The 15,115-nt window shown below is 30.2% G+C and overlaps 2 protein-coding genes across 2 annotated transcripts; both read left to right on the top strand.

Annotated features, from left to right (window-relative positions):
• Positions 1-552: 552 nt before the first annotated feature.
• On the top strand, positions 553-2,701 carry Osi2 (DUF1676 domain-containing protein Osi2). The gene is made up of 4 exons (XM_018549153.1): positions 553-679; positions 1,041-1,344; positions 1,496-1,689; positions 2,367-2,701. Exons 1-4 carry the CDS (start codon positions 553-555, stop codon positions 2,699-2,701), a joined length of 960 nt encoding a protein of 319 aa, XP_018404655.1.
• A 6,434-nt stretch (positions 2,702-9,135) lies between these two features.
• On the top strand, positions 9,136-10,731 carry LOC108781235 (uncharacterized). Its single transcript, XM_018549152.1, has 2 exons — positions 9,136-9,637; positions 10,379-10,731. Exons 1-2 carry the CDS (start codon positions 9,136-9,138, stop codon positions 10,729-10,731), a joined length of 855 nt encoding a protein of 284 aa, XP_018404654.1.
• Positions 10,732-15,115: the final 4,384 nt, after the last annotated feature.

The raw sequence follows: 15,115 nt of genomic DNA, 5'->3' as shown, positions 1-15,115 counted from the left end.
TCATTCTTTACTTCTGATTGGTGCGCTCATCTAACGGCACTTGGTGAACCAGTGCGTCGACTGCCAACAGTCGATCTCGCAGACCTGTAAGTGCTGTTTGAGAATCACCACGAGAACGTTTTTTGACAAGGATGTCGCGTAAGGAATATCGAATCACGATTATTTGACAGTTTGGTGAGAAATCTAATCGTATTTTAATCTTTTTGTTTCCTGTAAAAACCAAAAATACCAACTATATTTCATTGGCACTGTATTCCGCGTTCAATATAGTGATACAGTTATTTATTTTGCATATAGATATTTTAAATATATGTGTATTTAAAATATTTCAATATTAATTTTGTTATTGCAAAATAAGTATTGTTACAAACAAAATAAAAATAATTGGCATTGATGAAATTAGTAATTTGCGGTAATTTATATATCATTTAAAACGGTAGGAAATGTTAATTACATCTATATGCGTGATGTGTTTCTTTAAATATGGATTTATTTTATTACACGATATTAATGGTGGAACGTGATTGTAGGTGGTGTAAAGAAAAGAGTAGAATGCAACTGCAGCGATTGTTGGTAATTCTAGGAGTCCTTTTGGTATTATCCTTGCTGGCAAGTTGTCAGTCTACCGGGAAAGTTACATTTCAGGACAGCGCTACCGAACATGAAGCAGATAAGCAAGGTATTTTAATTTTTGAAACTATTTGTAACAAGAAACACGGATACGTCTTATGTAATTGTGCCAAATGTATGTGCACGCGACAGTCGTAAAACAGACGCAGAACATAAATAATTTTTTGTTAATAACTTTTAACAATACTTTTAGTTATATATATTTAATTCACACATACGCAACTCTCATAAACTAGCTTTCTTCATATTATATAATTAAAATTAAAAAAATATTTTTAATAATTATTAATTAACGAAAATTTAATTTATTTTAATTTATTTCAATTTTTTTTATTTTTACATTGTAATACTTGTATTTTGTTTAAAATAATAAAAAACATAATTATACATATATGAATTTATAATTTCAGAGAATCTCAAAGAAGTTACGTTGCAACAGAGAGGATTTAATCCTGTTCAACAAGTAGAAAATTTATTCAATTATATTGGTTTTGGAACTGGACGAAATGTTGATCCCTATTTGGCAAAGGTCAATGAACGTTGCTTAACTGGTGATTTAGCTGAATGTTTCAAGTCACGAGCGTTAAATTATTTTTCGGACTTTTTCGATCATGTCGAATATTCTTTAAATGAAAACGTTCAAGTTAAGCGAATGTCTGATCAAATTGTAAGGGAAGTACATCATCAGTCGTACGAATATTCCAATGAACCTAGGTATGTCATGTATATCTTTATAGGCATGAAAGTATGTACAATATATATTATAATTGTATATGTATACAATAATATAATAATAATAATAATTGCTCGAATTATTAATATAAATACTGCGACTTCTAAATTAAAAGTAAAATATGTTGATTAGATCCGGTGAAACAGAATGGGATCAAATGATCAATTTCATGAAAAGGAAGTTGGAAAGGTTTGTTAAAACAATGTCTTTTGAATTAACCATTCCTGAAGAGGAGACTGATCTTAATGATGCATATAAACCGAGATTTTTGAATGAAATCGCTGATGAGGTTGATATACTTGAAGATAAGAAGGATACACTATTTTGTAAGTATTTATTTGAAATTATTACATAAAAAATTTTTTTTCTTCAATTTTTATAATGTCATAAAAAATATTTGAAAAGGGCGTAATATAATATATGGTATATATGCAAACAATGCTCGTTAATCCATTGTTAAGTGTGAATAATCTAAATTATTTATCAGGAAGTCTATCTGTGAAAGAAAATGATTTACTTAATCTTTTATAGCTATTATTAATTCTTAATTTATAATACATTTATGTATAAGTATGTAGTAATAGAATACTATTGTGTAATATTATTTATTTGCAAAGTTAGGTCTTTCTGTGTCAGATAAATTATTCAAATTATTAAAATATAAACAATTTTATGCAAAATAAAAATTTTTAATAAGTATTAAAATATTATTTTTAATAAATATTATTTATAAACAGTATAAATATTGTTATTAATTATAAGTATTTCATCTATTTCATGTTTTATTAGATAATTATTATTAAATGGAGCGTTAGAAAATTACTATTTTATAAAACGATTAATTAATAATAAATTAACTTAATTTAAAACTTAACTGTATATGTTTATTGAATATTGTTTTAACTGTTAAAGCTATTTAAAAACATAAAAGCAAGAGATTAGGTTACTTAAGTTATTTTAATTTATTAAATATTTATTAAAACGAATTTTGAATTTGTTTTAGCTCGTCATCAACTCAGAAAATTTGTTATACCGTTCTTGCTTGTCGTAAAGCTTTTCAAAATGAAACTTCTACTATTACTGCCCTTGATTTTGGGATTGGCTTCATTCAAAAAGTTTCTTGGATTTTTGGCAATCGTCATACCTGGTTTAATAGGTTTCTTTAAACTTTACAAACCGTATCCAAGTTATTATCCACCAGTATACACTAAAAACGGAGTTGCTCAACCTCATTATGAATCACATCCGAATTTTGATTATCATGGAGATCATTATGGACATATAGATTCCTATGGTCATGATTTGGCATATCGTGGATATCAACATTATAAATCCTAATCTCTATTAATTTATTTATTACATTATTTTTCTAAAAAAAAATAGATTATAATCAAATAGTTAAAAATACAATTTCAATTATGAAGATTATTTATATATCTATATATATATATACGAAATGTTTATTTTAATTTAGTTGTACATATTTGACACTAACAATAAGTTTTGTATTAAAAAGTAATAATCTTGTATATATATAGTACATATTTAATTAAAGCGTGAGCGTTAAAATGTGCGAGAGATCACATATTTCTCTCTCTTCTTTTTCAATAAAAAAACACTGAAATATAAGTTTGTTATTTTAATTATATATTTTTTTATATTGATTTTTATATTTATCGAAACGTAAGAAAATCTGTTTTTTAATCTAATTTATGTGCGTTATTAGATATGTATATGTGTTTATGTTAATTATACATATATAATTATATGATAAACCGTTCTTTATTAATGTACGTTAATTATGCACATAGTTAAAATTCTGTGTAAAATTTCAGTATCATTTAAAATATTTATATAAAATGTATATTTAAAGATACTCTATTTATCTATCTATTTAATGTCGAAATACTCGAATCTTTCTGTACACGTATACATATATACGCGTAATAGTATTCAACTGACTTTCTTATTGTCTTAGTTTCTACCTATTATTCTTGCGCTACTTTTATGGTATATATACGTTCGTAATTTCGAGAATCGATGCACAGTATCGCGTGATATGATTAATTTGTTTGTAGAAATTATAAGAATTATCGCAATTGGGTTAATAATTATGATATAAAATTAAGCAAAGGAGAACACGCTTAATTGTTTTCTGATCTGCTATTAAAATGAAAATAATGCATCTTTATTATAAACTTTCTATAGTTGCCTCTAAGTAAAAACTAATCTAACAATTTTTTAAAGGATAAGGTAAAACTTCATCAGTCTGTGCATTATATTATATTATTATATAACATACATATAAATGTGTAAATTAATGTTTTTTAAATTAAGTGATTAATTTAATATATTTACCAATAAGTAAATATAAATTATAGTACTTATTTATATATTTTTTAATTAATAGCTTATTTAAAATTTAATTTAATATTAAACAATTTTTTAATAGCTTTATTAAAAAAGAGTTACTAAAAAATATTTAAAGTAATATATTAATTTAATTAAATTAATATCCGCTCAAATAAATTTAAAGTTTATTAAGTTTAAAGTAATATAATTATGAACAGATTAAATATTTTGTTTAATATTTATATAATTTTTTGAATCTTATAATAGATTTTTTTAAACATTAAAAAAACTAATTTTTAATGATAAATAAATCTTTGGAAGAAAGATTCACTATAGCTTTTTTGATTCTTTCGTGAATCGATCCACATATATCAATGAGTTAAATGATTACTTATAAGTATTAACATATTTCGTTTTCACTACAATGATGCTTAAATTAAATTTTAACTATTTACATTGTATTAATAATACAAACATCTAAGCTCATCATAGATATAAATATGTTGTAAAATTTTATATTACATTAAATAAGATTAGAAAAAATGGAAAGTTTTTTTGTGTATTGTTAAATCATTGATTTAACTATAAAAAAGTCTTTCAATTTATGGTTTTAATTAATAATTAATTAATGATTTTTTTATTCGATCAAAAAATATTATTTAAAAATACTTAAAAATATCTAAAAATATCAGCCTGGTCGTAGAATCAATCGTAGATAACTGACTATTGTCGAAATATCTCTTTAATTGCATGAAAATGCTATGTGCGGTATTACACCGGTTCTCTCTCAGGTGCACAACGAGGAACTATCTTGTACATACATAAACCGGTTCGATATGATTCTCACTCGCGATCCAGAGAATCGGATAGAACAGACCCGCTGACCAAGTGGCCCCGTTTGCCGAGAAGACCGGAAGCTGCCGATCATCCCGCGATCTATGGAAAACAATTCGACAGAAATGTCAGTTTTAACCCTTCAGAATTGAGGGATGTTGAAACATTTTTTTTATTAAATAATTACAGACACAAAGAAATAAACATATGTACACTACAATTACAAAAAATAATAATACTAAAAATTAAATAGCTAATAAGAGCGTCACATTAAATTCTGTTACACTTAAACTCCTTTTTTTAGATAATAAAAAATATTGATGTGAATATAATAAATTGAAATAATCTGATGTACACGTATTTGTAATATTTTTTATATCAATTCACTTGTTGATAAAAAAAGAAATTAATAGAAAATGAAAAGAACATTACACATACAAAGATGTTTTATGTTATACGAAAAATTTTCGAATACAATGTAAGTATTTCATGACAATAACGTGCACCTGACAGAGAAGATAATTAATCTTTCTGTGTTCGGCGGCGATTACAGGGGAGTGAAAGAAGATTATTAAAATATAAGCTACGACATTACAATGCAGTTTGATCATCGTGTTGCAAAGAAAACACAGTAGCACGTGCGAACTAGTGCATTTATAATAACATAAATTTTCTTAGATACGCAAGCATATCTATGTCGAATTATACCAAGGACACTGACGCTCACGTGAATTGTAAGTGCAGTGCAGCGAAAGCGATGCTCGCATATACGTATGTAAAATGGGCCATCTGACTTTTCGGATATTTTCTATTAAATTACCGGAAATGTCCTTGTGAGGAATGAAAACTTTCTTCTATATACTTTCTGCATTTCCATCGGCGATTTCCTACATTACTCGCTTCAACTATAGTAACAATATATGACTGTACAGTTATACGCACTAAATAATAATTGCCAATGTATCTTGCGAGTAGATCTAATTGTTAATGTTGTTCTTTTTCAGTTTAAATCATATTTTCGTTAGAATACAATAATTACAAATTATTGCATAGTAATTAGTGTGGGATCTAGACAGTTACTCAAAGATATTTACGCAAAACTTTACGTTTCATCGAGTATCTATGTTTTGATAATTTTGCATAAATTTGTATAAATTAGATTTATAAACTAATAAAAATAAATAAAAAAACAATTTTTGATAGTAATAATTTAATGGTTCAAAATAATGATGAAATAATGTTGCATAATATAAATGTATTTGTAATTATAATATATATTTGCATATTATATCACTCTGCTCACAAATTTCGAATGAAATGTACGTCCCGGATCCGGACAAAGTGTCTGTCCGGAATTCGACGTAACGGTGCACAGAGCACCAAAACGCTTGTTTGCGAGTGCCTTAGGTCTCACGAAGGAGCAGTTTGCGTGGGGAAAGATCGGTTAACGTGTATATGGACGAGCTTTCGCGTCTAGGTCGCGACGTTAACCTCTGTACCGCGAAAGTCGCTTTTACAAGAAAACGGGCTGAATTCAAGAACGAGAGAGGCGGATATGGTCGTTTTCCTCGATATTTTCTACGCCTCATTATCCATCCAGTTAACAGTATTCGATTTATTTAAAAGATATTTTAGATTATAATATATGGTCTTAAACACCATTTCACGCAGCGCGTTTTACTGAGTGATTGTATTATATCTTCATTTTATATTTGCATAAATAAACATAATATACATGTTGATGAGATTATAAAGATTATTCTCTATAGTAATATATTTAATATTACATATGTAACTTATTTAATATTACATATGTAATTTATAATTGTTTTATTATCATACGAGCGAAAAATAGTGTCTAGAATCATTAATGGTTTAATTTTATTTATTATTACATATGTAACGTTTAATAAAATCACTTAAAAATATTATTGATTTTGTTTACCATAATTATGGACAGCATTTATAGTGATAAAATATTTTAGATAGAGAAAATCTGTGGGACTTGTTTATTATTAATTAGTTATATAAAATTTTCTCATTACAAAGTGAATTCATATGTTATATCTCTTCATAGATTGTATATCTTATCCATCTCGTAAAAGATGCATTTTGTCAGATAAGCTTATAGTGAGATATTTTCCTATATAACAGTTCACTTTTGTATGTGTGAGCTCATAATTTAATTAAATCACATCATGTACATGATTAATCATTAAGATAATGAAATTTGATACCAAGTTCACATAACTCTCTTGGCAGTTGTGTGAAACGTGCCTCGCAATGCTTAGTTTAGTTTGTAGATTATATAGTTACTTTCTAGAATAATTTCTTAGCTCTATATACTTTGTCTGTTGTGGATCAATTGTGTAACGGGTATTACAAGTCCGATAAAATATTAATAATCTTTGCTCATTGAAAAATGTTCATGAATGATGCCTAAATAGCACTGAAATCGTGTATCCGTCACATGCAATGCGATAAATGTGCAATTGACGATACCTTCGCTGCTGCTCGTCTCTCTTTACCTGTCTTTACTTTCCTCGGAATTGTTGTAACGCAACGCTGCTTTCTACTCGTTTGCACTTTAATTTCGTTTTGCAATCGAAATGACGTAGGCAGATTTACGAGTGAGTTAATGAATGACGAGTGAACATATCCGATAGTACTTACTCCTCAATAAGAATCTTATTTAGGAATATCGGGAACAACGGAAGCAATAAAATTAATCGAATCCGAGAGTTGGCTGATTGTTGTTCGTCGGACAATACGTGTGTACGTGCATGTGTGTAACGTCTGATTAGATATAATGTCTACACGCATAACCATTGCGAATGTACCGATACGCGTTAGAGTTTCTCTCCTCAATACCCTGAATCCTTGTCATTCTAGAACAAACGCGTATCCGGTGCATCTGCATACCGCCGCGCCGCGCCGCCGAAGTATGTTAATCTGACATATGCGCGCGATCGTCACGGTCAGCTTTCCATGATTTTCGGAAAATTAATTAAATTATCTCATAAAGAGAGATAATTGAAAAGCTCACGGATCTTTTCCCCGCCGGATTGCTCTGCTCCAGTAATTTCCTCGAGCCGCGTGTTTGTTTATCCCAGCTTTCCTGTAGCATCTCTCGGCTTTCTTTCCTACCCTAAAAGTCTATGAGCGCGTATAGAGAAGGTTCGTGAAAAGATGCAGCTACGGAGCTGCGATTAACGTGCCGTACAAGTCGCACGCTCTTATAAGGTAGATGCTTACGCATTTGCGAGTCGGGGATGGATGGCGTGCGTGCTCTACATCCGTGACACGGTTCTCGCGGGCGGGCAGGTTGGGTAATGGTCCATCAGAACTATACAGGGGCTCGCATGTTTCCATGCGGTTGTTTATGAATCGTTTGCGCGTCGTACATGAGCCGGCTCTTCATCTACACACAAGGACGTGCGAGCGATGAGCCGCTACTCGTTCGCGAGTTTACGACGCCAGTTTACACGATGCATCATGCATCGTTGGGAACCAGTTTGCGCGTATACACAGGAGAGGACGATGATTACGCGATGCCGCGCCGTTCTCTTCCTCCCAAGAAAAAAGTACGCTAGCGTCTCGTCGGGCGACGTGTATATGCATCTTTGCGGCAAAACCAGTTTGCGGGCAAAGGATAGCGATAAGCTTTAGCTTTGGTATCAGGTTGATCTTCTCTTACGCGCTTGCAAGATAGTCATGAAGCTATTCATCCCACTACCATCCGAGCCTACCGTAACAAGCCCATTACACAGCCACTCTCAAAGCCACTGTTAAAGGCAAAAGTGGGCACCACTACCATTCGTCCATAGCCATCGCCACCCGCCATCGTCTCGTAGAGGCCGCCTATATACTTCCTGAGGGAAGTGGTGGGTCAACTTGCGACGATATTGTGCACACCTCGGTGTCTACTAAGGCGGAGATCTACGTATATAAACTCGCCGGGGCGAGACGCGAGTCAGAAGTCTTGTGCTACTCCTTCATCTATACGTATCGGGATTAGGAAGACAAGGACTCTTCGCGATAGACGGGCGATTATACCAGCTGATCGGTTCAAGAGAAAGATCGCTGCTTTGCCTTCTCGTCTATTTTTTTAAATAATTTTTAAAGCTCCGGGTCCAATAGGTGGGTTAATTTATCATTCCATTACTCGTGGATCACTGAATGCGCACGTTGTACATCGTTTGGAGATACATACTTGAAAGTTGTATCTCGTTTTACATCTAATTAGCATCTCGTCATGCGTTACAAGCATTACATTTATTTGAATTTGTTGTGATTTGTTTTTATAAACTAACTGTGTATATAAATCGAGTTTTATTTCATAAAATTTGTTTTGTTTTACATGTACATACATTAAATCGCTTTTCGGTTTCAATTTGAATCTTGATCAATCGTTAGGATTTTTATCTATTATATTTAATTTTTTGCACCTTTTATCTATTTCAGATTTTTAATTTTAGATTTCAGTTAAAAAATACTTTTTGTTTTTTTAAGTGTTAGATAATATTTTTCTATTATCTTGGAATCATTAATCAATACGCTGTGAAATGTTTTAACAGAAAAGCACCATGAAGACGACTTTCATATTGATTTTGTTTGGTCTTGGAGTATGTTTGGCCAATCCTTTGGAGAAAAAGGAAAAGATAAGCGTCATCGAGCAGCAGTCTGTAACGCTCACAGATCGAGCTAAGTACGAGGAGGAACTTGTTCGTAAACTCAACTCAAAATGCTCTCAGAATGATATCAGCAGTTGTGTGATGTTGAAGTTGGTGACGTACATGAACAAGTTGTTGAAGAAGGCTTCGATCGAGCTCACGGACGATATCGAGATCAGAAAGACGAGTCAGACGTCGGAAGATGTAATCACGTTCGAGGCCGGCAGAAGCAAGGACGACGAGATTCAAGTCCTTGATCTTGTCGCGAATAAAGTTTACACCTTCATCAAATCGAGAAGTATTAAATGGAGAATTCTACCTGAAGATGATATTGTTGTATCCGCATCGGAAGATGAGACCGGTTCGTTAAACTTGGGTCTGTCTATTGAACGCGCTGACAGACCCATTCAAGAAGGTAATTACAACTTTTACAATTATAACTATTTTAACAATTTTTAAAGGATATTTTTAATAGAATTATGTAATTTAATTAAGTATTATAGATATTCGTTAACTTGCAGTAAATGCATTCTAAATCGATTTGCTTTATTAAATTTAATTATGCACTATGCTTTATATAGATTTTAAAGATTCAACAAATAAATTTGATTCGATAATTGAGCTATACTGCTATAAGATAAGATTTTGCACTGAGAAAAAATATCCTAATTTCAAAAAAATATTTCCTTGCTCATATTAAAAAAATTATTTTTTTGGATCAATGAAAATTTCTTTGAAATTAAGATATTTTTTCTCAGTATGTTAAGCTCACGTAAACAATTAGTTATTTTTAATTTACGAAAACTTTATTTACTTTAATTACTCAGAATTTAGATTTATCAACATTTTGTTATTAATGTTTAATAAAATAATTCTGCTAAATAACTAGATATTTGACAAAATTATCATGAAATATAAGTGACGTTTCAGTTTTACTCTGGTTTCAATTTTCACTGTTTTCACACGAGTAAAGTTGTGTCACCGAATGCATAAACAAATAGCTTTCACCTTTACCTTGTTCATCTGCTTATCACCGAACTTTATTGCTTTCTCCGTGGAAAGTATAATTATGTATTTGTGCAAAGTTGTTTCTTCGTCTTCTGCTTGACTAACTCGCCGAAAGTGACAATAGCGTAATTTGTTCCGTCTTTTGTAGGCCGTGGAAAGAAGAACAATATGGGTCCATTGATTGCTGCGGCCGTATTGAAGATTGGTCTCATCGGCGGTCTAGCGTTCAAGGCTCTCGCCCTCCTAGTCGGCAAAGCTCTTCTATTGTCGAAGATCGCGCTTCTATTGGCTAGTATTATAGGCCTAAAGAAACTCTTCTCGCAAGGGAAACACGTAACCTATGAAGTGGTAGCGCATCCACATCACGGCTCGAGCCATTCGTTCGATCATGGTCATGGTGATAGTTACTCCAGCGGGTGGGCAAGAAGTTATCACGAACAAACGCCGATTCCTGGGCAGCCAGATGCTCATGAGCTGGCTTATGCGGCGCACGTAAAGTGATTGATTCCTATCATAGGATGGAGGATCCAAAAATCGTTGAGATCGTCGTTTGAAATGGGAAAAGCGACGTGCTTGGATCCGTGTACTAAACTTATTCTCCAATCACCGTCTAGATCTAATAATTTCATAGAATATTTATTTCTATAATTCGTAATTACCTATTTTTTACTTTGATTTTTTTCCGTTTTTCTTTTATCATCAAAATTGTGATTCTCTTTATAACTCTTTCTTTCTTTCTTTAATATCTGGTATTGTAAATTTCCGTACATAATTATACGACGTATGAATACGTCAGTGACACACAGCGACGCACGTGTTTATGACAATGGCGACATCAGGATGTCACATTACGATTTACGGATACGTGGGCAGGAAACTCTTGGACGTGTATGTATGGAGGATACGCATCACAAGAATCTTACCTACCTACTTTCGCGATTGTATTTGTGAATATAATTGCAGAATATACTACGAGACTCTCGTCATTAGAACATCAAATTATGTACGAGCGTTATATTCTTCTCGCTTCTCACATTATAGTATTTAGATCTGTGATATCTTGAGAGCTTAGAATTATGTTCACGATGTACATTAAAAGTTAAACGTAATTATTCTACTTTCAGTTTGTATTCTCTCTGTATATTTGGCGCTATAGATATAGTCATTTCATATTGAATAGAAACTTTATTCTAGATAGATTACATTTAATATTAGAGGCTATACCGTGTGACTATATTCTTGACGTTAAATGTGCGGTTAAATGAACATGAAAAAATACTGTTCTTTATCTTTTATTATTTTTATTTTTTATTCCATATTTGTATTTATAAGATTATATTTAACATTAAGAATTTTATATTTATCAAAGCTAATCACTTTAACTTAAATGTTGTGTTTAAAATCAGAGAGAGAGAGAAAGATGTTATGAAATAAGATCAAAATTGAGACATCATCAGAGTGATATGATATCAAAAATTGTCTAAGCTCTTTTTATTAGTTTTCCGAAGATTTCTCTGTAATTTCAGTGTGATGAATTGTGAAGAGAGAAGTATATAAAATTCTCTCTATGCTTGTAAATAATTAGTAAATGGTGAAACAATTATACATATGCCATGTTAATTAATTTGACGATTATTTCGTACTATATAAATTAGAATGTGTTATCTTTAACAGAGAGTCTTGTAGTGATTTACTTGACGCAACAGACAGACAAGTTTATACAGATACTTGTTTAACAGAAGAACAACGCAAAAAGCCAAAATGACGAAAAATAACGACTGAACCACATAAAGAGCATGTATATTTTATTTATATTAATATTAATATCCGAATTTAATATACATTTAGAAATTTATAAGTAAATTTATTTATGATTGTCTGATTAATGAGACTGCGAAATGTATAATAATATATTTTATATTATTTTTTATACAAAAAATAAATTATTTATTATTTTTATACAACTTTATTTATCTACCATTTATAATTATAAAAGTTATTACAAGCAAATTTTATTTTTATACTTCTAACTACATGTATATATTCTTTATTTATTATATTTTAGTTTATAGGCATGTTTGATAAAGTTAAAAAAATTAAAATATACTCCTCAATAAATAAAAATAAAATCAAGAATTAATTAAAAAGACATCAATAATGGCTGCATGCAGCAGAGAAGGCAGTTTTGCAATTGTTGCAAAATTCTTGAATACGATTGGTTCTTGCTTTTGGCTTATTATAGATCTAAGTGTATAAACCAATCATATTGAAGAATTTTACAAGTTGCAAAGCTGCTTTCTCTGCTAAACGCAGCCATAAAAATAATTGTCATTATTTTATTTAATAAAAAGGTATCCTTGATTTACATATATACATATCGTATAAATTTAATTCTGCATATACTTATTTTGCCTTTATTTTTTATTTGTTACAATTAAGCTTGGTCCTAATTGTTCAATAATAAAACATACTAAAAATTATGATATATAATACAATAGTAATCTGTTGCAATCTTTTAATGTGCTACCAATTTTTTTTTATGTTGATCGATTTAATATTTAAGTCTACAATTGTCCTCTTTCTTTAATATAATAGTAACATGTGACTAAAATGTCTTAAAAAAAACTTTCAAGTATAAACTGAGACGGATACGCTTGACTACGCTAAACATAAATCCCTGAGAACGATACTCTGTGCAGCAAATATTTTAGTCACGATCGTTAGTCGTGGTCTATTTAATACGACTTGTAGACCGGATAGAGCAAAACATCGCGTAAATGCGAGAATAAAAGTTACTGTGATTTCACGTCAAAGCGATTCATTTCGTTAGTTTAGCTACTTAACAAAACAATTAATGTTGCAAGTACGATAAGAATTTGACGTGTAATAATTAAAACATCTTAGTAACAATTACTAAATAACAAATTATGAAAGTATTAAACCGCCAAAGGTCAATTTTGCTGGTAAAAGATTTATTTTCTATACATTTCTTTTTTCGAAGAAGTTATGTCTAATTTTTTTTATTTTATATAATTTAACAATAGATTTAATATAAATTTTTTATAAGAATTTTATCTTTATCTTTAATATTTATTACAATACATTAATACAACATAGCAGAGTTATACGTAAGGTACGAATTTTTTTTTAGCAGTAAAAGTCATACTAAAGATATTAAGCTGGTTTAACCAGATTTATTATATACTATACAATTATATTTTTGAGTCAACATAACAGAAAGCTGTAAAACGTAAAGTATTTCAAATCTACGTTAACAGACAAATTAAGTTAGAAAAAAACAGCTTTTAAATAAAATATAATATTAGTATAAGAAATAAAATTTTAAATGTAATTTGTATCAAATAGATCTAAATAGATTACAACAATTGTGATTAAATTAAATATGAAACATTTTCTTTTATTTGTGATTTTTAGTAGAACTTTTTAGCACGTGTGATTATTTTAACTAGCTCTTTATGTATATATGACGTAATGTATGTATATGCGTTTAGTAAATGTGTACTGTAAAGTCTTGTAATATGTTATATGTTAAAAAATCGGGAAATCTTTTTTTTAGTAGTAACTTATAACATGTGTGTATCGTATATTAAAATAATAATATCACTTAATTTGTACACTTTTCATATAATTTATCTTTTAATTTATACGTATATGCATATATCTATGGAATGCACTTATATAATATTTATCTATAATTAAAAACAAAAGAAAATGTATGTATATTAGAAGAAGAATTAGGTATGTCTACTAGATCGAAGAAAATTGGATCACTTCATACGCCAGACATTTTTCATTGAAATAAGTTGACCTCCATTTGCGAATGTATGCTTTCTCCATTCTGATCAGTTTTGAAGGATTTGAAGGATATCCGCGAGATAAGACAGACGCGGCGTGGCAGAAAGAGAGTACCGTTCATCTCGTACCATTCAGGTAATCGACTTTCGATTTCCGACGTACAGAGGCATCGCGGACTTGACCCAATTTCTTTATCCTTTTTTCTTTCTCTTTTTCTTTTTTGAAAACCGTTCTCACGCGTGATGGAGAAAGAAATTGAAGTCCCTGGTGTGTCCGAAACCTCGATCGTATACGGATATCGTTGACATACCGATGTTCGTTGATAAATACATTTTTTATTTTGACTCAATTACTGTTATTACAAACTGTTACTATCTGAGATTTGTAGGCGGTGCCTGCATGGTTTACTATTTATCGCCGGACAAATAATTAGCGTTATCGATATCAGAAAATTATCACGACAAGTGGACGGATCTGGAATTAATTGTTGACTTGTTATATGTAGGTCTTTGCTAGTAACCTGGATTCTTCTTTATTTGAGATGTAATTATCTAGATCGGAGATATTAACAGAGCAAAGTGATGAAAATTGATTTTCATTATGAAAGATCTATTATCTCGTAATTATTATGGTATCGGCTTATTTAATATATTTTTCTTAGAAATGGCAAATAATCTTCCTTCGGTTTTAAAAGTAACATCAAAATCAAAACTTACATCATAACAGTAAAACTTTACAGAATGTTAATGTGAGATTTAGATTTTTGCACTTATATATATCTAACTAAATAAACAACGAATAGAACTAGTAGTTTCGTTGTAGGTGATTTATTGTTCTGTTAGTTATAAATTTACTAAATTAAAAGAGTTCTCTAATTTTTAAGGACTTACCAAATTCTTCTATTTAGTTGTCACTTCTTCAGGTTTTAGTAGAATTAAATATAATAAACAAATGAAATAAAAGTAAAGGAAAAAACAGCGAGATAGAGAGAGAGAGAGAGAGAGAGAGAGAGAGAGAGAGAGGATGACACTTAAATGCGAAAATCTCGTAACGCGATAATGTTACGATA

This window comes from Cyphomyrmex costatus, unplaced genomic scaffold, assembly GCF_001594065.2.
Source record: "Cyphomyrmex costatus isolate MS0001 unplaced genomic scaffold, Ccosl1.0 scaffold8, whole genome shotgun sequence".
In the NCBI taxonomy this organism is placed as follows: domain Eukaryota; kingdom Metazoa; phylum Arthropoda; class Insecta; order Hymenoptera; family Formicidae; genus Cyphomyrmex; species Cyphomyrmex costatus.
The sequence above is the reverse complement of the archived record's forward strand: the minus strand, read 5'-3'. Positions and strand labels throughout refer to the sequence as shown.

What these genes read in the sequence shown, in the direction of transcription:
- Osi2 (XM_018549153.1), top strand. Translation starts at nt 553, where the DNA reads ATGCAACTGCAGCGATTGTTGGTAATTCTAGGAGTCCTTTTGGTATTA. An exon ending in ACATGAAGCAGATAAGCAAG is followed by an intron (nt 680 to 1,040) that starts GTATTTTAATTT and finishes TTATAATTTCAG; the next exon opens with AGAATCTCAAAGAAGTTACG. An exon ending in GAATATTCCAATGAACCTAG is followed by an intron (nt 1,345 to 1,495) that starts GTATGTCATGTA and finishes TATGTTGATTAG; the next exon opens with ATCCGGTGAAACAGAATGGG.
- LOC108781235 (XM_018549152.1), top strand. Translation starts at nt 9,136, where the DNA reads ATGAAGACGACTTTCATATTGATTTTGTTTGGTCTTGGAGTATGTTTG. An exon ending in TGACAGACCCATTCAAGAAG is followed by an intron (nt 9,638 to 10,378) that starts GTAATTACAACT and finishes CGTCTTTTGTAG; the next exon opens with GCCGTGGAAAGAAGAACAAT.